Source organism: Bison bison, unplaced genomic scaffold (genome assembly GCF_000754665.1).
Source record: "Bison bison bison isolate TAMUID 2011002044 unplaced genomic scaffold, Bison_UMD1.0 scf7180017864212, whole genome shotgun sequence".
Lineage (NCBI taxonomy): Eukaryota > Metazoa > Chordata > Mammalia > Artiodactyla > Bovidae > Bison > Bison bison.
Genome location: NW_011494784.1, coordinates 3,300,930 through 3,323,417, shown reverse-complemented (window position 1 = coordinate 3,323,417; position 22,488 = coordinate 3,300,930). Strand labels below are relative to the sequence as shown.

At 37.9% G+C, this 22,488-nt stretch overlaps 1 protein-coding gene across 1 annotated transcript in view; it reads right to left on the bottom strand.

Annotated features, from left to right (window-relative positions):
* PCSK5 (proprotein convertase subtilisin/kexin type 5) overlaps positions 1-22,488 on the bottom strand; it is a 610,290-nt gene that overhangs the window by 322,894 nt on the left and 264,908 nt on the right. Inside the window, exons 10-11 of the mRNA XM_010844912.1 lie at positions 15,825-15,913; positions 11,953-12,125 (exon numbers count right to left, since the gene is read on the bottom strand). Of these exons, the coding sequence (XP_010843214.1) occupies positions 11,953-12,125; positions 15,825-15,913 (262 nt within the window). The remainder of the gene's footprint in view (positions 1-11,952; positions 12,126-15,824; positions 15,914-22,488) is intronic.

The following is a 22,488-nucleotide window of genomic DNA, read 5'->3' as shown; positions in this document are numbered from 1 at the left end:
GTTCTATTTCCAGTTTTTTAAGGAATCTCCACACTGTTCTCCACAGTGGCTGTACTAGTTTGCATTCCCACCAACAGTGTAAGAGGGTTCCCTTTTCTCCATACCCTTTCCAGCATCAAAAAATGGGCCAGAGAACTAAATAGACATTTCTCCAAAGAAGACATACAGATGGCTAACAAACACATGAAAAGATGCTCAACATCACTCATTATCAGAGAAATGCAAATCAAAACCACAATGAGGTACCATTTCACGCCAGTCAGAATGGCTGTGATCCAAAAATGATCTTATCACATTTAAATGAGTCACCACTGCCTTTCCATAATTAGATATGCAATGCTGAGAGTTAGAATAATTTTTTCTTTATAAGAATTCTTTTGTTACTATCTTAACTCTAAAAGTATAATAAATGGTTTGTTTTAAAACTAAACTTCTTGTTTTTCCAGATTAAAACCTTGAAAGATCCTCTATGTAAAGTAGAATAAACTATGGGATTTCCATACTCCAAAAATTTTAAAAAATGAAAATAAATGAGTCCTACCCTATGGAATGCCCCAGATGGATACCCATGCTGCACTGTTAGGGGAAAACAGCAACATGTATAGACATATGACCCCCATTTGGCACATGAATGTGGATAGAGTATGGAAAGATACAGCCCATACTCTTAGCAATAATGTTCTAGTTGGATAGGAAATCGATTTCAATTTGATTGTTACAGTAATGATTATTGTAACAGGCATGGGTTACTTTTATAAGTAATGAGTATAGAATATTTTTTTCAAATTATTCATTTCTGAATATAATCTTCCTATATGTTTGCTAGTTTTCTCAGATCATCTTGTTTATAATCTTAGCTCTTTTCTTCTTCAATCAACATACCACATTCGTGTTTGTTTTTTATATTAGACTTCCAGTTAAGACTTTCAATGAATGAAAGATTCACTAGCAAAAATAAAATTGAAAACTATGGGTCCACACCATGTGATTCAGTGATAGCTACTGAATACAGGACATTCTCTCCATATATGGACATATTCATGAGGCTTTGTGCATTACTGACATAAGTAGATCCATTTTCATGAGAAATTTCAGATTGTTCTTTATTGTGTTAAATGCTAGATACAAACAGTTGAAAATGAAATATGAACTAAACATGACTTATTTAACTTGAATAACCATTCCATTAATGACACACACAGAGAATGATAATGTGCAGTCCAGAGCTTTGGTAATAATATCACCAGATTACTTAGAGTACATTTATTTAGTGTTTAGGCAATGCTGAAAGGAAAAGTCTATGTAACAACTTAGAACATTATCCTATTGTTTCAAAGGGTTCTAATGTAGCTGGAAATTGACAGACCTAGGAAAGTCTGAACCAAACCTGAATTACATGTAGAAAGTGCGTACAGAACAAGTACAGAAGCTTTTCCTCCAGGCTGTTTCAGAATAACCAGGAAATGGCTTAGTCCAGTCTTCTGATTAAAACCCTAACATCAATCCCACAAAGGTGAAAGAATGATAATTATTTGTATTCCAGCGGCAACATTAACTGCATGCACTTCACTGCTTCAAATTAGGGCTGGATTTATAACAACCCTATGGTTAACATAATTCTCAGTGATTAAATTAGATTCAACAAACATTGGCTGAGTATTCACTAGAATTCAATGTACTTTATGGGAAATGGCAACCCACTCCAGTATTCTTGCCTGGAAAATCCCATGGACGGAGAACCTGGTAGGCTACAGTCCATGGGGTCGCACAGAGTTGGACACAACTGAGCCACTTCACTTTCTTTCTTATGGGTTTGGAAAGCCCATAAGGTACATAGAGTACAAGCTCTGCTCTTCAATAACTTATTCTTTAGTGAGAAAGATACATGCAAAACTAACTGATACAGAGCGAAATATGACAAAAACTATACAAACCACCAGGAAGAATACAAAGTACAGGGAAAACAGAGTAGAGATCACATGTTCTTAATTCTAGTTTGGGCAGTGAAAAGGCTTTTGGGAAGAGGTAACAGGTTAGCTGCAGTTCGATAGTCAGATAGGATTTGTCTGTATAGCTGTAGGTCATCAGAAAGAGGGAAGGACCACATACTACAGAGAAAGCACTATATGCTACTGGGCAGTGAGAGTGGAGTAAGCTTCACGGACACAGAAAACAAACCTATGGTAACCAAAGGGGAAAGGGAGGGGCAGGGATAAATCAGGAGTACGAGATAAATAGACTTGTTGGTGTTGTTTAGTTGCTAAATCATATCTGACTCTTCTGTGACCCCATGGACTGTAGCCCGCCAGCCACTCTGTCCATGGGATTTCCCAGGCAACAATACTGGAATGGGTTGCCATTTCCTTCTCCAGGGGACCTTCCTGACCCAGGGACTGAACTCACATCTTCTGCATTAGCAGGTGGATTTTTTACCACTCTACCACCAGGGAAGTAGACTACTATACATAAAATAGGTAAGCAATAAGGATTTACTATATAGCACCACCTGACCTGCCTCTTAAGAAACCTATATGCAGGTCAGGAAGCAACAGTTAGAACTGGACATGGAACAACAGACTGGTTCCAAATAGGAAAAGGAGTACATCAAGGCTGTATATTGTCACGCTGCTTATTTAACTTATATGCAGAGTACATCATGAGAAATGCTGGGCTGGAAGAAGCACAAGCTGGAATCAAGATTGCCAGGAGAAATATCAATAACCAGATATGCAGATGACACCACCCTTATGGCAGAAAGTGAAGAGGAACTAAAAAGCCTCTTGATGAAAATCAAAGAGGAGAGTGAAAAAGTTGGTGTAAAGCTCAACATTCAGAAAATGAAGATCATGGCATCTGGTCCCATCACTTCATGGGAAATAGATGGGGAAACAGTGGAAACAGTGTCAGACTTTATTTTTTGGGGCTCTAAAATCACTGCAGATGGTGATTGCAGCCATAAAATTAAAAGACGCTTACTCAGTGGAAGGAAAGTTATGACCAACCTAGGTAGTATATTTGGAGAAGGCAATGGCAATCCACTCCAGTACTCTTGCCTGGAAAATCCCATGGACGGAGGGGCCTGGTGGGCTGCAGTCCATGGGGTCGCTAGGAGTCGGACACGACTGAGCGACTTCACTTTCACTTTTCACTATCATGCATTGGAGAAAGAAATGGCAACCCACTCCAGTGTTCTTGCCTGGAGAATCCCAGGGACGGGGGAGCCTGGTGGGCTTCTGTCTATGGGGTTGCATAGAGTTGGAAACGACTGAAGCGACTTAGCAGCAGCAGCAGCAGGAGCAGCAGGTAGTATATTGAAAAGCAGAGATACTGCTTTGCCAACAAAGGTCCGTCTAGTCAAGGCTATGGTATTCCCAGTGATCATATATGGATGTGAGAGTTGGACTGTGAAGAAAGCTGAGCGCCGAAGAATTGATGTTTTTGAACTCTGGTGTTGGAGGAGACTCTTGAGAGTCCCTTGAACTGCGAGGAGATCCAACCAGTCCATCCTAAAGGAGATCAGTCCTAGGTGTTCATTGGAAGGACTGATGCTGAAGCTGAAACTCCAATACTCTGGTCACTTCATGCGAAGAGTTGACTCACTGGAAAAGACTCTGATTCTGGGAGGGATTGGGGGCAGGAGGAGAATGGGACGACAGAGGATGAGATGGCTGGATGGCATCACCGACTCAATGGACATGAGTTTGAGTGAACTCCGGGAGTTGGTGATGGACAGGGAGGCCTGGCGTGCTGCGATTGATTCATGGGGTCGCAAAGAGTTGGACACGACTGAGTGACTGAACTGAACTGATGGGAAACTATGTTCAATATCTTGTAATAATCTATAATAGAAGATTAAACTAAAAAATATATATGTAGTTGAATCAGTTTGGTGTACACCTGAATAACACAATATGGTAAATCAAATATATTTCAATAATAGTAATAAAAGAGTGGTGAATGATGAAATTCCAAAAAAAGTAAACAGAGATGAGGAAGCACAAAGAGGTCAGGCCCAGGTCAACAATGGCCTACATGAACATGATTAAAATGTGTGCTTTAAACTCACACATATAGAGAACAAACTAGTGGTTACCAGTCAGGAGAGGGAAGAGGGGAGGGGCAATATAGGGGAAAGGAATTAAGAGGTACAAACTACTAAGTATAAAATAAGCCACAAGGATATACTGCACAACATGGGGAAGACAGCCAATGTTTTGCAATAGCCATTAATGAGTATAACCTTTAAAAACTGTGAACCACTATACTATATACTTGCAACTTATATAATATTATTTATCAACTATACTTCAATAATTTTTTAAAATAATAAAAAAAATGTATGCTTTAAGTTACCCAATGGTCCATTCACAAGTGAGAAAGAGAAAGGAGTTGCTTTTGATGGAATATTACAAGTATCTATCCCTTAATCTTTATTTAATTTAAATAAGATGGTATTTCTTAAGATCTATAATTTGAAACAGATATTATATTAAATTTTATGGTTCTAGTTACATTAGAATTAGGGGAGGAGTGGTCAGTGAATTCTTTAGTGAAATCAAGAAAATGATGATGAGTTAAGCTGCCCAGTTAGGGAATGTCGGAAGAGCATAAAAATAATTTTGTTCTAGGAAAGAGGTAAAGCTCTGTCCTGGGATAGAGGGAGAGGACTACACAAAGGAAACACACAGAAGGGTGTTGTGGGACAATCCATCAAACCACCTGGAGGGTTTCAACATCTCTAGTTCTCAATCTCATGGTTTCAAGAATTTATCCAAATTAAAAATTAACATATTGATGAGTACTACTACACAGACAGCAAAACAAGACCTGATACTGATTGTGGCTCAAAGGCTCCTTAGCGCAAAATTCAGGCTTAAATTGAAGAAAGTAGGGAAAACAACTAGGCCATTCAGGTACGACCTAAGTCAAATCCAATATGATTATACTGTGAGGGTGATGAATTGATTCCAAGTGATTAGATCTGATAGACAGAGTACCTGAAGAACTACGGACAGAGGTTCATAACATTGTACGGGAGGTGGTGACCAAAACCATCCACAAGAAAAAGAAATGCAAGAAGGCAAAGTGGTTGTCTGAGGAGGCCTAACAAATAGCTGAGAAAAGAAGAGAAACGAAAGGCAAAGGAGACAGGGAAAGATACACCCAACTGAATGCAGAGTTCCAAAGAATAGTAAGATGAGATAAAAAAGCTCTCTAAGTGAACGATGTAAACAAAGAGAGGAAAACAATCGAATGGGAAAGACTAAAGATCTCTTCAAGAAAATTGGAGATACCAGGGAACACTTAAGACTAAAGAAGCACAATAAAGAAGAGAAATGGTAAGGACCTAACAGAAGCAGAAGATATTAAGAAGATATGGCAAGAATACACAGAAGAACTATACAAAAAAGGTCTTAATGATCCAGATAACCACGATGGTGTGGTCACTCACCTAGAGCCAGTCATCCTGGAGTGTGAAGTCAACTGGGCCTTAGAAAGCATTGCTACTAACAAAGCTAGCAGAGGTGACGGAATTCCAGCTGAGCTATTTCAAATCCTAAAAGATGATGCTTTGAAAGTGCTACACTCAATATGCCAACAAATATGGAAAACTCAGCAGTGGCCACAGGACTGGAAAAAGGTTTTCATTCTAATCCCAAAGGAAGGTAATGCCAAAGAATGTTCAAACTACCACACAGTTGCACTCATTTCACATGCTAGCAATATTATGCTAAAAATCCTTCAAGCTAGGCTTCAGCAGTATGTGAACCAAGAACTACCAGATGTACAAGATGGATTTAGAAAAGGCAGAGGAACCAGAGATCAAGATGCTGACATCTACTGGATCATAGAGAAAGAAAGAGAATTCCAAAAACACATCTACTTCTGCTTCATTGACTACGCTAAAGCCTTTGACTGTGTGGATCTCAATAATCTGTGAAAAATGCTTATAGAGATGGGAATACCACCCAAATTATCTGCCTCCTGAGAAACGTATATGCAGGTCAAAAAGCAACAAGTTAGAACCATACATGGAACAATGGACTGATTCAAAACTGGCAAAGGAGTACGTCAAGACTGTATATTGTCACAGTGTTTATTTAACTTTTATGCAGAGTACACCATGCAGAATGCCAAGCTGGATGACTCACAAGCTGGAATCAAGACTGCCAGGAGAAATATCATCAACCTCAAATATTCAGATGATGCCACTCTAATGGCAGAAAGTGAAGAGAAATTAGAGTTTCTTGATGAAAGTCAAAGAGGAGAGTCAAAAAACTGCCTTAAAATTCAACATTCAAAAATGAAGACTATAGCATCTTGTCCCATCACTTCATTGCAAACAGATGGGGCAACAGTGGAAACACTGACAGATTTTATTTTCTTGGGCTCCAGAATTACTGCATATGGTGACTGCAGCCACAGTATTACAAGACCCTTGCTCCTTGGAAGAAAAGCTATGACAAATCTAGACAGTACATGAAAAAGCACAAACATCATTTTACCAACAACGGTCTGTATAGTCAAAACTATGGTGTTTGCAGTATCATGTATGGATAGGAGGGTTGGACCATAAAGAAGGCTGAGTGCTGAAGAATTGAGGCTTTCAAACTGTGGTGCTGGAGAAGACTCTTGTAAGAGTCTCTTGGACAGCAAAGAAATCAAACCCGTAAATCCTAAAGGAAATCAACCCTGAATATTCATTGGAAGGACTGATCCTGAAGCTGAAGCTCCAATACTTTGGCCACCTGATATGAAGAGCTGACTCAAGTCTCTGATGCTGGGAAGGATTGAGGGGAAAAGTAGAAGGGGGCAACAGAGGATGAGATAGTTGGATGGCATCACTGATTCAATGGACATTAACCCAAGCAAATTGCAGGAGATAAAAAAGGACAAGGGAGCCTGGTGTGCTGCAATCCATGGGGTCACCGAGTCGTACACAACTTAAGCAACTGAACAACAACAATGATGATGCTAATATTCATATTAATAAATGTTTCCCTTGAACAAATCTAAGCATCCAAATATACCTCTGTTTTTATTAGAGGCAACTCTTTAACCCTTAGCTTATTTGCAGGACAGATATGACACACAATCCTGTCTACTGACTCAGTGTAGAACTCCATCCATTCCTCTAGTTGGGAGAACTGGAAACCCATTTCAGAGGTGGCTTCATGATCACCAAGCAACACAGTTTGAACTGAGGTCTTTTAAAAATACACAAAGAGCTCATGCAGCTCTATGTCAAAAAAACCCAAACAACCCAATCCAAAAATGAGCAGAAGATCTAAAAAAGACACTTCTCCAAAGAAGACATACAGATGGCCAAAAAGCATATCAAAAGATGCTCAACATCACTAACTGTCAGAGAACGAGGTACCATCTCATACCAGTCACAATGCCACCATTAAAAAGTCTACAAACAGGAAAACAAGATGGCAGAGGAGTAGGTAGACGCAGAGCACATCTCTCTCCACAGATACATTAGGAATATGCTTTCAGACACAGAAGTGCATGCAGAACACCAGTTAAGAACAGACAGGAGTACTTGACCAGTGGAAAAGAATATACAGACCCATGCAAAACTCAGTAGGACAAAGGAACTAGGGGGAAAAACAGGAGTGTTAATAGGACTGGACCTGCCCTTGGCGGGTGGGGGAACTGAAGCAGGGGTCTGATCCCTACACTGGGGCAGCAGTCTGAGTCAGAGGAGAAACATTTAAGGCTGAGAGTGAAACAGCTGATCTGTGGCAGCCTAAATGGAATGAGAATCAGACAGGCCTTGCCACAGCCATACATATCCTGGACAGGGATGTGGGTCCTCTGGAAGGCACAGCGGCTAGAAGCTGGAATTTAGGGATTGTGGAGAAATCCCAGGGCAAGGACCGCTGTTAACTGTGGAGAGACAGATTGAGGAGATGTGAGGGAGGAGACTGTGGTGCAAAATGCCTGTGGAGGAAAGCCAGGCAGCCATGGAAGCAAGGCGATACTGCTGAGTCACATATAGGGGGTGGAGTCATCACCATAGCCTCTCTCCTGACTCACCAGCATCCCCAGCTGAACAATTGAGAGGCTGGCCCATCAAATGCATGATGCACTGAACTAGAGTAGGGCCCCACCCAGGGTACATCTTTAAATGCCTGATGCACCGATCTACAGAGTAGGATCCCAGCCACGGGAGCCCCTCTATGTGCCTGAGGCTCTGAACAACAGAGAAAGACCGCAGGAAAGGGAGAGCTCTAAGTGCCTGAATGGGCACAGCTACGGAGAAGACTGGACAAAGAGGCCTTCTGATCCCCAGCTACAAGAGGCTCGAAAAAAGACTCAGATAGGGCCATAATTCCTGGGACGGAGGCAGTCCGTGTCCCTGAACACTTTGCATTGCCAGGGTTCCCGCAAGCCAAGCAGCTGCGCCACCTTCATGCACAACTCTCGCTGGGGCAGAGCTGCCACAGGCAAAAAAAATCTTGCATCTATACGTGCAGGGTAGCTTCAGTTGTGTCCAACATTTTGCATCCCCATAGACTGTGGTCTGCCAGTCTTCTCTGTCGGGGGGGTCTCCAGGCAAGAATACTGGAGCGTACTGGCCAATTCTGGTTGCCATCCCCTTCTCAGTTCAGTCGCTCAGTCATGTCCAACTCTTTGCAACCCCATGAACCACAGCACGCCAGGCCTCCCTGCCCATCACCAATTCCCAGAGTCCACCCAAACCCATGTCCATCGAGTCGGTGATGCCATCCAACCATCTCATCCTCTGTCGTCCCCTTCTCCTCCTGCCCCCAATCTCTCCCAGCATCAGGGTCTTTTCAAATGAGTCAGTTCTTCACATCAGATGGCCAAAGTATTGGAGTTTCAGCTTCAACATCAGTCCTTCCAATGAATACCCAGGACTGATTTCCTTTAGGATGGACTGGTTGGATCTCCTTGCAGTCCAAGGGACTCTCAAGAGTCTTTAATACCACAGTTCAAAAGCATCAATTCTTCGGCACTCAGCTTTCTTCACAGTCCAACTCTCACATCCATACATGACCACTGGAAAAACCATAGCCTTGACTAGACAGACCTTTGTCGGCAAAGTAATGTCTCTGCTTTTTAATATGCATACCCTTCTAGAGCACTATATTTCCTGCTTCCCTAGCCGCCAATTTCCCTGAGTACCTGGTGCTGCTAGAACCCCTGTGACCCAAGCAGCTGTACCACCTCCACACCTGGCCTTCATAGGGGCAAACCCAAGTCCTCCAAGGCAGCCTCAGGAGCAAACCCCAGTGGACAACCCACATGCAAAGGTAGAAATAAAACCACAACTGAAATCTAGGGGCAGTGTGGCTAAGGAAGAAGACCCCAAACCTTCCCACCAGCTATACAAGCTGCAGATTAAATCCATATGATCAACTGGGCAGGCTCTGTGTCTATGGAATATATAAAAGGACATTGAGAGCTCCCACAAAAGAAAACACCCTAGTTCTGACAGCTGTAGACATTGGAGGCAAGAACACACAGGAGTAGGATCAGATTGGAGTCTGAGCTGCTCCCACAACAGGTCCAGAGATCAGCACAGTGTTGGAGGGCATCCTAGGGAGGTGAGATGGACTATGACTCCCAGCGAGGGAGAGGACTCTGACAGCAGTGACTCAAGAAAAACATTTATTATTCCTATGTCTTCACTTGTTCTGTAGATTCTTTTGGATATTTTTTTTTCTTTCCTTTTTTTTCCCCCTGTGTTGTAGTTGTCAATTTTAATGGCATTATACAATCTAATTAAGCTTTTGAGCTTTTTTTTTATCGGTCACATTTTTAATTATTGTCATAAACCTCTGCCTCTACATTGGGTTTTTGAAGTTCTGTGGGGTTTTCCCTTTTTTTTCTTTACTCTTTTTTTAATTTTAATATTTTTAAATCTATTATTTTTCCTACACTTATTCCTTCATTTGTTTTTCCTACTGTTCTTTTCCTCTTGCAGCTAATCTTTAATGTATATAAATATTCTTTATCTACCTCTATTTAACTTTGCATATCTATTCTTCCTTTCTTTCCTCTAAACATATTTGTTAGTTTTATTTTCATTGCCTTATTCCCCAATTGGCACCTTGCTTTAGTTGTGTTTTCCAGTTTGTGCTTTTGTGCTTTTTAGTTAGTTTTGTTCGTAACTGGTAGATATAATTTTTGGTTTCCTTTGTTCACTGGGTCAGTCTATTGTACTTTATTTTTATTGGACTGTTTTGATTTGGTTATGGGTGTATATGTATATGTGTATATTCAGTCACACTTTTTATTTTTGTGATAAACCTCTGCCTCTATGTTGGGCTTTTGCAGTTCTATGGAGTTTTCCCTTTTTTTTTTTCTTTTCTTTCTTTTTCCTTTTTTTCTTTTCTCTTCTTTATAATTTTAACTTTTAACTTTTTTAAACCTGTTATATTTTTTCTACATTTATTCCTTGTTTGCCTTTCCTACTGTTCTTTTCTCCTTGCAGTTAATCTTTAATGTATATAAATCTTCTTTATCTCTCTCTATTTAACTTTGCATATCTATTTTCTTTCCTTTTCTAGGAATAAAACCACCATATGACCATATGAAATTCACCATATGAATAAAACTAGGAATAAAACCACCATATGACCCAGCAATCCCACTCCTAGGCATATAACCTAAGGAAACCAAAACTGAAAAAGATACATGCATCCCATTGTTCATTGCAGGACTATTTACAATAGCTAGACCATGGAAGCAACCTAGATGTCCACTGACAGATGAATGTATTAAGAAGTTGTGGTATATATACACAATGGAATATTACTCAGCCGTAAAAAAGAATGCCTTTGAATCAGTTCTAATGAGGTGGATGAACCTAGGACCTATTACACAGAGTGAAGTCAGAAAGAGAAAGATAAATATCATAAAATCTAGAAAAATGGTACTGAAGAATTTATTTCCAGGGCAGCAATGGAGAAACAGACATAGAGAATAGACTTATGGACATCGGGAGAGGGGACGAGAGGGTGAGATGTATGGAAAGAGTGGAAACTTACATTACCATATGTAAAATAGATAGCCAAAGGGAATTTGCTGTGTGGCTCAGGAAACCAAATAGGGGCTCTGTATCAACCTAGAGGGGCGGGATGGGGAGGAAGATGGGAGGGAGTTTCAAAAGGGAGGGGATATATGTATACCTATGGCTGATTCATGTTGAGGTTTGAGAGAAAACAACAAAATTCTGTAAAGCAATTATCCTTCAATAAAAATAAATTAATTTTTAAAAAGGTCTACAAACAATAAATTATGGAGAGGGTATGGAAAAGAGAGAACCCCACACACTGTGGGTGGGAATATAAATTGACACAACCACTGTGGATGAGATCATGGAGGTTCCCAAAACAGCTAAATACTGAACTGTCATATGATCCAGCAATCCCACTTCTGGGAAAAACTATCTGGAGAAAAATATAATCTGAAAGGATATGTGCATCCCAGTATTCATTGCAGAACTGTTTACTAGAGCCAAGACACAGAAACAAGTTAAATGTCCACCAAGAAAGGAAAGGATAAAGAAAATGTGGCACATATATATAATAGAATATTACTGAACCATCAGAAAAAATGAAATAATGCCATTTGCAACAACAGGGATAGACCTGGAGATTATCATACTAAATGAAACAAGTCAGAGAAAGACAAATATCATATAATCTCACTCATATGTGGAATCTAATTTTTTAAAAAATGAAACAAATGAGCTTATTGACAAAACAGAAACAGACTTATAGATACTGAAAACAACCTATGGTTACCAGGGAACTCTACTCAGTATTCTGGGATAACTTACATGAGAAAATAATCTAAAAAATAATGAATATATGTACATGTATAGCTGAATCACTTTGCTGTACACCTGGAACTAACATAGCATTGTAAATAAACAATACTCCAATAAAATTAAAATGAAAAAAAACTTACCATTCTAACACCATTTTCAAAGGCTTGCCGGGTGAGTGGCGCTGGTCCATCCACCGTCTTGCCATCATCATCTGGACCCCAGCTTGCACTGTAAATGTGCACATGCTGGGGATTGAAGCTAACAGATTTTGCTTCAACCATATCTGTGACATCTCCATCCAGCATTCTAACTCCTTCAAGACAGAAAGGAGAAGCAACTCTATTAGAAGCTTTATCCAAATAGACCAAGATATATTTCAATTGCAGCATTTTTAAATGGAAACTACATTGTATGTAAAAGATCAAAACTTCTTTACCAATTGTTCTCTTTTTCTAAGTTTCCACATTCTCTCCCTTCTCTTTATCCCTGTCTTAAATGAGTACTTGACAAAGAGAGCCTCAAGCAATCCATCTTCCCTAAACTTTTCTTCATGAGGTTCCTAGTACTCATAATTGGTATAAAACATTCTAACCTAAGCAGTCTTCGAAATTTGGAGAGCTGCCAAGTTAGAGTGCTCCAATTTCCTCCATATTTAATATTATCTCCTAATCTGAAATACTGATGTGAACTTAATATATTACTTCTTTGCCAAGTTATTTATTAAGTAAAATAATAAATGAGAATGCCCTCTGCGCATGTAACACATCAAATAATTCTCAAAGGGTTTTGGCAATGTTTAGTCATTAATCTTCATGTAAGTATTCCCACCAGACAGATAGGAATTTATTATTAACCTTAATTTGCTAAAATAGACTAAAATCTTAAAAATAAATTTTATGTCAGATCTTTCTTTCTTCTTTTACTTTTATAGACTCACAATAGCAATGAAACATCTAATTGTTAAGTAAACATATCTTTCCTTCAGCTGAAGCTATATACCATCACTGAGACATCATAGTATTTTAAAATTGTATCTTTATAGCCCAAACTTACTCCTTAGGAAAATGTTGTTATCTAGTAGGATTTCAAGTTTTATTGGTTACCAATAAATGAGGATTAAATAACAAAACTCTAAATCAGGCAGCTTTAGAGACAATGTGGCTTGAGGAACTCTGGTGGAATATAAAAATATTCTTGAAGGACATATATATTTTTTGTGCTTTTAAAAATGTTTAACTTAAAATTACAAACATAGAAAAATACAAAGAATGACAATGAACCCAGATATAACCAGGGCTCAACAACTGTTAACATTTTGCCACATTTTCTTCATCTAAAAATATAAATATTAAGCTAAACCATTTAAAATTACATGACAGACATGACACTATCCTTTAATATTGTTTCCAAAAAAGGGAAGAAATAAACATCCACTCAACCTTAAATCTCCCCAAAGCATCCCTAAAGATTTTGGCTACTATATCTCATGACTATCTTTTCCTCTAGACTTGCATATTTTTAAAGGAGATGTAGTATATATAAACAGGTAGGTTTCCCAGGGGCTCTGTGGTAACGAATTCACCTGCCAATACAGGAGATACGGGAGACAGGGGTTCGATCCCTGGGTCAGGAAGATCCCTTGGGAGAGGAAATGGCAACCCATTCCAGTATTGTTGCCTGGAAAATCCCATGGACAGAGAAGTCTGGTGGGCCACAGACCATCCAATCACAAAGAGTTGGACCCAACTGAGCACATGTGCATGAAAAATAGGTGATGTGAAAAACAAAGGTTTTGAACATACCCCTTTAAAAATTACCGGAATGGAAAAGATACTTTGAAAACTCTTCAGCAGTTTATTCTGTGGGAGAAAATTACCCAGCAGGATGCTCTGCACACACTGGGTCCTCAGCAACTATCAGTTTGTTTTGATTTGACATGAATATTCAAAACTCGTCTGCATGGCTTTCACCAAGTAAGATGAACTACTTCATATTCTTACTTTCTGTTTAAAAGCATACAACTGAACTATTTCACCACTACAGGGAGGTCTGAAATAATCTAACCAGTATGTCTAAACATGGGAGTGTCTACACATCTGAATTTGGTTTCTACATCATGAAATTCATGTGAAGTCCATGAAAACATGCTTGATAAAATTGTATCTACAGGGTAATATTAATTTTCTGACCAGAAATTGATAAGAATTTTATTTTTGCAAGTTTAAAGATGAATGATAACTTATTTTTCATTTAAGTGCGAGACTTCATGCCTTGGGTCTGGAGGGGTTACATTTATAATTTAGAAGCTTCTTGTTTTCAGGATGACTGAACATTTGTCAGGCATCGCGATACACTCATTTTTTTAGAGGTCTTATCAGCTAGGTGAGCAGCTTATCTGTGAGGTTCAGAAGTTCATGCCTTCATTCCCTCAAGGTCAGAAGTGCTGGGTTAGCTCTGAAGAGTAATGACAGGGACCTGAGAGTATCTCCCTGGAGGAGGAAATGGCAACCCACTCCAGTATTTTTGCGAAGAGAATCCCATGGACAGAGGAGCCAGGCAGGCTACGGTCCATGGGGTTGCAAAAACTTGGACACGACTGAGCAACTAATACTGAGAATGTTTCTACATGTATGAGTGTGTGTGTGCTGGACTGCAAGGAGTGTTGACTGGACAGCCATTGTAGTTATCTGATTATCTTGAAGAGAGAGCAGGGGCCTCTAGCACCCTCACGATTCTTCAGAGGACGTCTGTCTCCTTTCCATAACTCCTCTAGGAACGTTTCACTTTGACACACAGCAGATGCTCTCAGAGTACAGCTAATTACTGGTTAATAAGCTGCCATACTCTAAGAAACCCAGGTGAAATAAAGAGAAGAAAGAAGTTGGATTTACTGACAACTGACATACAAGACAGTCTCAGAAAACCTTTTCTTAGCATCATTATCATATACCTCAATTATTCCATGTTTTAAGATGTCTACATTTACTTTAGAAAGGTCTATCATTTTTATTTTTTAGATCTGGTGGCTCAGGTGGCAAAGAATCTGCCTGTAGTGCAGGTTCGATCCTTGGGTTAGGAAGATCCTCTGAAGAAGGGAACAGCAACCAACTCCAGTATATTTGCCTCGAGAATTCCATGAACAGAGGAGCCTGGTGGGCTACAGTCCATAGGGTTGGACATGGTTTGGACATGACTGAGCAACTAACACTTTCATGTTCACCAGTGGAGACAAATATTATGTTGGAAATGAGGATGTCAGCCTAATTCCAGGAACTTTATCTTAAGAAATTCTTCAGGTGATACCCAGGGGAACACTTCCAAAGCCAACAGGATCTACACATCTCTTACAATGTTTTCCTCCCATTTGTGTGTGGCTGTGGCACCAGGCTATACTTACAAAGATGATTGTACATGGGAAAGTGAGAGCTTGCTTCTGTTAATATCTGAATGTATACTGCTTGGGTTAGGTCCCTGTGGTAAGTATAGGTATATTTGAATTTGTGTGTGTATATATACTATCTATAATTTGCAATTACTAATGGTAATAGTATTACTATACTCTTTGAAAAGGAGATCTTACTATTTAAACTGAAATGAAAAGAAGCTTTTTGTAAATCCTAAGGGAAAAGAAAAAAAAAAATTTTCTGTTTGACAGAATTTCAAAACGCTTTTTTCTGTAGAGATATTCTGGCCTGGTGTTTATCTTTTTAGTTCTTTCTGACCTAGGTATCAATTTTACAGTTACATATAGATGCTAATGACCCCATTTTTGCTATTGGACAAGCTTCTTTCATTTTTATCTAAAGAAAGATTTCTGTGTTTGCAACACTTCAGGGGGCTGCTTCAAAGTCTTTGTTTTAATAACACAGGTTAACACAGTCATTTTGCTGTTGGCAGTAGTTGAACACTGTTATGCAAACATATGCTTGTCTTTAGTTCAAAAAGGGTTCTGAAAACGAGTTAGCAGAACTCTTGGCTCATTTCTACATCCACAGGAGTCTGGGTCCCATACCTCCGATCTTGGCGTTGAAAGCAATGCCGACTGTACAGTGAGAGTTGTTTGCTGCGGCGGCCACTTCTCCAGCACAGCGGGTCCCGTGCCTGTAGGGAGAACACACACACACACCTCATTCTCCCAACCTCAGCAAGTCCTTGCCACCACTCAGACCTCAAAGTGGTGAAGAATGTAGCAAGCTGTGGGTATTTCTGGAACTTCCTACCCATGTAGCACTTAGTCTGTCCATAGCAAATTTTAGCACTTAATTATATTCTATTTTGGGTTATATTTTTATATGCTTATTTTTTGATATCTTGCTTTCTCAACTAGAAAATCTCCTTGAAGGCTAAAATCAAATTGTATGTTTCTTTGTATTTTTTGAACTTTCAACATCCAACATGGTAACCACTAGCCGCATAGGCTAATGGATACCTGAAATATGGCAAGTGTGACTGCATATTAATTTTAGTTAAATTTAAAAACTAGTACTCAATTATTAGAAAACTCAAGAATTGTGAATATAAGAAGTACTTTGTAGACTGGAAATTTAGATACACATCAAGGATCTCCAATGAAAATTTATCTTCTAAAATGGGACTGCTGTAAATACACACAGAATTTCAAAGACCTTGAGTGAAAAGACACCATAAAATAATGCATTAGCACTTATTTCATATCAATTACATGTCAAAATATCATACTCAATACAATATATTATCAAAACCTATTTCACCTGTTTGTTTTCACCTTTTTCCTGCTTTTTCAAGATGTGACTGACAGTAAAGTAAAAAAATTTTCTGAAAGATATTCTGTTAATTCTTACCACGATAACAGTTCTTTGATCAGAAAAGTCATTTAGCTGAAAGGACTTCTAAGATCTTACTCAAGGATTGCAAAGAAGTGTCAAGTGCAAAGGACAAGCTCTTTAAAAATGGTGGCCTAATACAGTGTTTGCTGAGAATAATTCTAAGGCACGGTTGAGCCTAGAGAAAGAAGGTGAAGACTGATGACTAATGCCTGCCCTGGGTGCAGGAAGGGGGTGACAGCCATTGTGGTGTAGTTCTATGATGATGAAATCCAAAGCTCACCTTCTTTCCTACATTTTGAGAAATGAGTTAAGGAGGCCCTGTGGTATAAAGAGGTCTGTCAAAAATAGCTCAACAGTGACTAAAACTCAGGACCCCAAATTCTGTTTTAGTACTATTTATTTTACAGTATATTCTATACTGTCATCATGGGATATAACTACTGTCTGTGCAACTATAAACAAGTTGCTGCTTACAACTGATAGGTACACATCAGTTTATACAAGAGATATACTGCTTTTACCACTTAGTAAATAGATGGGGAAACAGTGGAAGCAGTGTTAGACTTTATTTTTGAGGGGCTCCAAAATTACTGCAGATGGTGATTGCAGCTATGAAATTAAAAGACGCTTACTCCTTGGAAGGAAAATTATGACCAACCTAGATAGCATATTCAAAAGCAGAGATATTACTTTGCCAACAAAGGTCCGTCTAGTCAAGGCTATGGTTTTTCCAGTGGTCAGGTATGGATGTGAGAGTTGGACTGTGAAGAAAGCTGAGCGCCAAAGAATTGATGCTTTTGAACTGTGGTGTTGGAGAAGACTCTTGAGAGTCCCTTGGACTGCAAGGAGATCCAACCAGTCCATCCTAAAGGAGACCAGTCCTGGGTGTTCATTGGAAGGACTGATGCTGAGGCTGAAACTCCAATACTTTGGCCATCTCACGCGAAGAGTTGACTCATTGGAAAAGACCCTGATGCTGGGAGGGATTGGGGGCAGGAAGAGAAGGGGACGACAGAGGATGAGATGGGCTGCATGGCATCACCAACTTGATGCACATGAGTTTGAGTGAACTCTGGGAGTTGGTGATGAGTTGAGTGAACTCAGGGAGGCCTGGCATGCTGCGGTCCATGGGGTCACAAAGAGTTGGACACGACTGAGCAACTGAACTGAACTGAATGTCATCTATTCTTCCTACGTAAATATTAATCTATATTTCATTTAAATGGTTATAATTATTCTTTACAATCTTTTAAATTTATATAAAATGGCATAAACCTATATACATATACCTATATATATGTGTGTGTACATATACACACACATGCATCATAATTTTATTCCTAGAAATTTACCTATTTTTCGCTAGTATTAATGAAATATAAAAATAATAGCTTGTATATACATTTTAAATATCTTGGGATAAATTTCTAGAAGTGGAATTACTGGATCAAAGAGTACAGAATATACTGTCATAATGTCAACAAAAGATGAAAGCGGTTTAATCGAACCTCATAAAAATGGCAAGACTGATAAATATTACTACAAAATACCAAGTTGTTATGCATGACAAAACGAAAAGATAGGCCATAAGCCAAGTTGGATGATAATAGGGAGAATGGAGAAAATATCTAGACAAACCTCTGTGTACATAAAGCCCTATATATAAGTTTTTCAATCTTTTTCATCCTTGCCAAACTGAGTTGAAAAATATTATCTCATCGTCATTTCCCTCTTTATCCCTTATGATTACATTTGTTGCTATGCATCTTTTCAAATATTTATTAGCTATTTCTATGTCTTGCCTTGTGAATAACCTCTTCATGCTTTTTGCCCAAATCACTCATTGCCTTTCCATCATATCTGTTATAAATATGTTTCCAAATGTTTTATTTGGAACATGAAAATCTTGTTTATGGAATTTTTAGGTTGTCACACACAATATTTAATCTTAATATACTCATAACTATCTTGCCTCCTGATACTGGGTTATACCACTTTAATCATTACAAAAAATGATCTCTTTTTCAAAAAATACTTCTGGAAGCCCCAAGCTAAACTACTAATTTTCCCCTGAGCATAGCAATTATTTACTATGATTTTTTATTAGCCTCTTGTTGCATATTACTTCCTGGTGTAGGTTATTTTTATTCAAATGTCAAATTCCCTTTATGGGTTTACTGTTTTTATACTACATTGCGTCTATTATTAATTAATGCAGTTCTACAGGAGCATAAGGACATCTGTTTTTAATTCTGCCCTGGTTTATTCTTAGGCCCATGGGTTATTAAGAAGTAGGATTTAAATTTTTTGAATGTTTGCAGCTGTTATATTTTTTATAATCAATAACTTCATTAACTTACGATAAAATAATTTTTATGAAGCAATCATTTGAATTTTGTGAGTGCACAAAATGGTGAAGTATGTGGTCTATTTTTATAAATGTTCTATGTGGTTGAAAAGATGTATATTTTCCAACTATTCTAGATAAGTCCATCATGTCAAGCTTGTTCATTATTTTGTGGATTTGTTAATATTCTTTGTGGTTCTATCCATTTTTATTGCCTTTAGAATGGAACTATCAAATCTTTCTAGTGAAACAAATTGTTTATGTATATGTAATAACACTTTCTGTTTCTTAAATAAAATTAAAGATATCTTGTTAGTACTTAAATTATAAACCACTTGATCCTTTTACTTTCAAATATTCTGTTTATATTATTTATACCTATAAATAGAATATAATTTTTTTAAACCCTGGAAATCTTTATTTTTGACTCAAGAGTTAGTCCATTTATATTATCTAAGTATTCATATACACATAATCATTTCTGTATTTTTCCCCTGTACTAGTTTAGATATTATACATTCTATTATTTAGTGCTTATCCTAGATATTTGATCATGGGTACCTAAGATCACAAAGTTACTGATATTTTTTTCAACTTTTCCCAAACAGTACAGATGTCAGAATGTTGTAAGTCTGATTATCCAGCTCTTGACTTGATCCTCCCATAATTATAGTTACACACTGGATATTTTTTTAACACTAGAAATCACCCATCACTGTTCTACTTTGAACAATCAATGTTTGTTTAGACTTACATTTCTTGCTTTGTTTACTTTTGTAGCACTTATTTCCTTCTGGGATCACTGGTTTCTTTCTGAAGAACATTCTATAAATTTACCCATCTGAGAGGCTTTTGATAGCCTCAGAAAATGACTTTATTTTACTGCTCTTCTTAAAAACTAATTTCAATGGATATAGTTAAAATAGTAAGAACAGATACTATACTCAATCTTAGCCAAAAGGTAGAGAAGCATTTTTTCAATGGGTATAGAATTCTAGACTAATAGCACTTCAAAGATGCCATCCCACCATTTTTTAGCTTCCCTTCTTTCTGGTGAGAAGTCAGCCATCTGGATCTTTGCCTTTTCTATTCTGCAGGTTCATTAAGATATTGTATGTGTGGATTTTAAAAACCTCTTTCTTGGAATTCCTAAACCTATAGTTTAACATTTAAATTTTCAGAAGTCTCAGCTAGTACCTTGATGTATCCCTTTATATCATTCTATGGTTCTTCTTATCAGAATCCCAATTAAGCATACCTTAGATCTTTTCACACTTTTCAAATCTTTATCTCATCTTCAGGCTTCCCACATACATTGCTCTCTTGGCTGTCTTCTCTGTAACTTGCTCAGTTCTATATTTCACTTATCCTGACTTTAGCCATGACTAACCTGATATTTAATCCATTCACTGAATTATTCTTTTCAGATACTATATACTTTATTTTTGAAGTTCTTTTTTCAAATTTGGTTAATTTGGATAGTCAATTTTTCTTAAAAATGCTTTTCAATATTTATTTATTGATACAAATAAATTATATATAAATAATAATTCTAAGTAGGTGAATCTATTTCTACTATTTGTGTTTTTTACTGGCTTGTCTTTTTTGCAATGTTTACTCCATGTAGTTGGTGAACTGTCCATTTAGAAGATTGTGCTATTTAGGCTTTTTTCTTTGTGAATTCTTTGAGGATGGTATGGAAAACTCATTAAGAACTGTGAGTTATTCTCAAAAGTAGTTATTTGTTTATCCCTTTGTCCCATCTATTAACCAGGGAGAGAAAGTCAAATACATCCTTTCACTTCCCATGTAGGATTTCTTTTTCTGTGTTTATTGCACTGAAGACAGTAACTTAGGGGTTCCATTTTATGCAGGTCTCAGCCCTTTGGACCAAAGCCTTGTCTCCTGCTATCTCTGGACTTTTAAAATTCAGTTCCAGGCTGGTTGGGATTGGTTAGTCATCCTGGGAAATGCCTGGTGTTGCCCACCTAGTTTATAGATTTGAGGTTTCTCAGAGAAATACCCTAGCACCCCATAAGCTCAACCATGCACTAAGAAGTTCTTTAATATTTTCCCATGATTTTTAGATATACTGTGGGAGGAAAGATTTAACTGAATATCTGTTCTACCATATTACTAAAACAATAGAAGTGACTTGGTTCTGTATTTCTAAAAGCCCTGTACATATTATGTGCGTCATTCATGTACAGTGAATGTTTGTAAGTGAAGAACACAGTGAATATTCTCCTTATAAAAACATTTCTTCTGTACAGGGCTCTACATTATGATATGCGGACTATTTTGAGGAGACAGGCAAGTTATACTCTACTGCTGACACATATATTTTAAATATCAGTTAAATCATGTATTTCAGCATACTGTAATTGAGGGTCCAAATTGCAGCTCAACTACATTTAAACAGCCCACTCTCCAGATGACAATGATCATTATTCCAAGTAAAGTACTAGTCATCTTTTTTATTTTTATATCTTAGTTAGACTCTGTTTTGACATGAATTTTAAATAGATCATAGAACAATGGATATATCATCATGACCTATTCAAGTATGTGATCATGACTCAATTTCTTCCTTCTCCCAAACAACAAAGGGTGGTCAACAAAAAGTATATTCATGATGTCAGTAAATATGAAAGTCACAAAACAAACAAAACTGTTTTTCAGATGTAGTTTTCTTCAGAGATGATTGAGTGTGAGCATTTAAAGTATTTTTAGCATAAGAAGAAAGACAGTAGATTTTAGTCTAGAAAACAATATACTCATTAGATTAAGCTCGGACGCACATGGTACCTAAATAAAAATTTTAATATCCAAGTCCCATACAGTGTTCTTTGGAAAGAAAATGAGTCACCTGTTTAACTTTCTTACATATGTTCACAATATTACTAAGAAACATATTTTCTGAGACCTTTAAAAGATAACCCAATTATGTAAATTATAAGGATATATAAATCAAGGACTTAAATTGAATAGCATCTAAAATAAAGTACATCCAGAGAAACTAGGAATTAAAAATGCATCAGTTCTCTGAATCCCTTAAGGATATGGTTATGTCTGCCCTGCTGCTGCTGCTGCCAAGTCACTTCAGTCATGTCTGACTTTGTGTGACCCCATAGACATTTCTCCAAAGAAGACATACGGATGGCTAACAAACACATGTAAAGATGCTCAACATCACTCACTATCAGAGAAATGCAAATCAAAACCACAATGAGGTACCATTTCACGCCAGTTAGAATGGCTGCTATCCAAAAGTCTACAACCAATAAATGCTGGAGAGGGTGTGGAGAAAAGGGAACCCTCTTACACTGTTGGTGGGAATGCAAACTAGTACAGCCACTATGGAGAACAGTGTGGAGATTCCTTAAAAAACTGGAAACAGAACTGCCTTATGATCCAGCAATCCCACTGCTGGGCATACACACTGAGGAAACCAGAAGGGAAAGAGACACGTGTGCCCCAATGTTCATCACAGCACTGTTTATAATAGCCAGGACATGGAAGCA